The sequence below is a fragment of the Vigna radiata genome, chromosome 8, assembly GCF_000741045.1.
Source record: "Vigna radiata var. radiata cultivar VC1973A chromosome 8, Vradiata_ver6, whole genome shotgun sequence".
Classification (NCBI taxonomy): domain Eukaryota; kingdom Viridiplantae; phylum Streptophyta; class Magnoliopsida; order Fabales; family Fabaceae; genus Vigna; species Vigna radiata.
Window position 1 is genome coordinate 43,346,439 of NC_028358.1, and position 1,687 is coordinate 43,348,125.

A 1,687-nucleotide genomic window follows, 5' to 3' on the forward strand; every position below is an offset into this window, starting at 1 on the left:
GGGAGTTTAAGTGTGTGAAGCAGAAAAGAGAATGATATGTGGCTCCCTTCCAAACCCAATCATTAAGACTTTCATCCCGTGCCATACTCCCATCACATGCATCACATTCTCAAACCTCACCCTCATTCCATTCCCCTCCCATCTTTTGCATATCAGTTTCTTTTTCTTTTACCCCCCAAACTGTTCACACGTCAAATAATTCATTCAGACTCTGCTGAATTACATGTGTCTGCAAGAACTAAATATATTATATAAATACTATTTCAATTCCTAAACAATTTCAAGATTAAACCAAATACAGAAGATTCATTTAAAATTGCATTAATTGAAATTGTAAAGTGAACACAGGTATAAGAGGGAGACCTTTGTAATTTGAAGAAAGGAGTAAAAAGGCAATGGAGATAAAAACTGTATCAAGAGACAAATTCCAAGCCTTTGGGTCCCTTGGCTGTGGGTCTTCTAGGGTGGTGTTCCCATATTTTCACACACTTTCTTCTCCTTGGGACATCCGCAATGACCCCACTTTCTTCACCTTTTATTTCTAAATTTCTACACAAAATTTGCTTTTTGTCAAAACCCATTGAATCCTGGGTATAAATAGACCCAAACACATGCAACAAACTACTCCTTAATACAAGCACATTAAACTACCCCTACCTTTCTTGTTCCACACTTTCACTACCCTTCTTCAACTCAACTCAACTCAAATCACGTCCATGGAAACCCAACTTGACTACAAAGCCAAAAGACCAAACCCCACTTCCCCAACAAGCCTAAAGATCTTTGGCTTCAGCGTCCATGAAGACATCACCATGGAAGAGGAAGACGAGGTGCTCATTCATGATGACGTGGAAGACTCAACCACCAAGGCATCTTCCACTTCCCCATCTGCCTCGCCGGACTCCGCCGGTGCCGGTTCCGGACCACCTTCCTCCGGCGACCGGAAATACGAGTGTCAATACTGCTGCCGAGAGTTCGCAAATTCACAAGCACTTGGTGGCCACCAGAACGCGCACAAAAAAGAGCGTCAACAATTGAAGCGTGCGCAATTACAGGCTACGCGAAACGCCGCCGTTTCCTTTGCGCGAAACCCCATGATCTCCGCCTTCGCCCCGCCGCCGCACCTGCTGGCTCCTCCGGGTTCCATGGTGGTCCCGGCGGCCCCGTGGGTGTACGTTCCGCCACGTGCCGCGCCGCCTCCCTTCCACGTGTCAGTATCGCACGGCTGTGCCTTCCCGTCGGCGAATGGCCACAACGGGTTGAGTAGTAGTAACAGTAACAACGTTACCATAACGGGTGTGAAATCCGCGGGTGCAGGGATGTTTCCCTATGTTGGCGTTGTGGGTGATTCGCAATTAGCTTTGTCAACGGTGCAGGTGCAGGCCCGGGCCCACCACACTGCGGTTGATGGGCCCTCTTTGAGTAGGTTCTCCAAAGGGGATGGTGGGCCCAAATTTGATGATGCATGGGGCTTGGATTTGCACCTTAGCCTTGCGCCAGCTGCGCCGTGACCTCTCGGCTCGGCTCGGCTTGAAATTCAGTGAGTGTAACCGTCTCTTTGTTCAGGCTTGACGCGCCGTTAAGGGCATATATATATATTGGCTGTTTCAGCTTCGTATATTGTACATTTTTCATATTTAATTGCTATTTTTTCACGTAAATTATTTCACTTAGTACACATTACAAC

At 47.1% G+C, this 1,687-nt stretch overlaps 1 protein-coding gene across 1 annotated transcript; it reads left to right on the plus strand.

Moving 5' to 3' along the window:
- Positions 1 to 432: 432 nt before the first annotated feature.
- On the plus strand, positions 433 to 1,661 carry LOC106771381 (zinc finger protein GIS3). The gene has a single exon (XM_014657352.2). It carries the CDS (start codon positions 717 to 719, stop codon positions 1,509 to 1,511), a length of 795 nt encoding a protein of 264 aa, XP_014512838.1. The 5' UTR covers positions 433 to 716; the 3' UTR covers positions 1,512 to 1,661.
- Positions 1,662 to 1,687: the final 26 nt, after the last annotated feature.

Coding starts and splice junctions, on each gene's coding strand:
- LOC106771381 (XM_014657352.2), top strand. CDS start 717: ATGGAAACCCAACTTGACTACAAAGCCAAAAGACCAAACCCCACTTCC.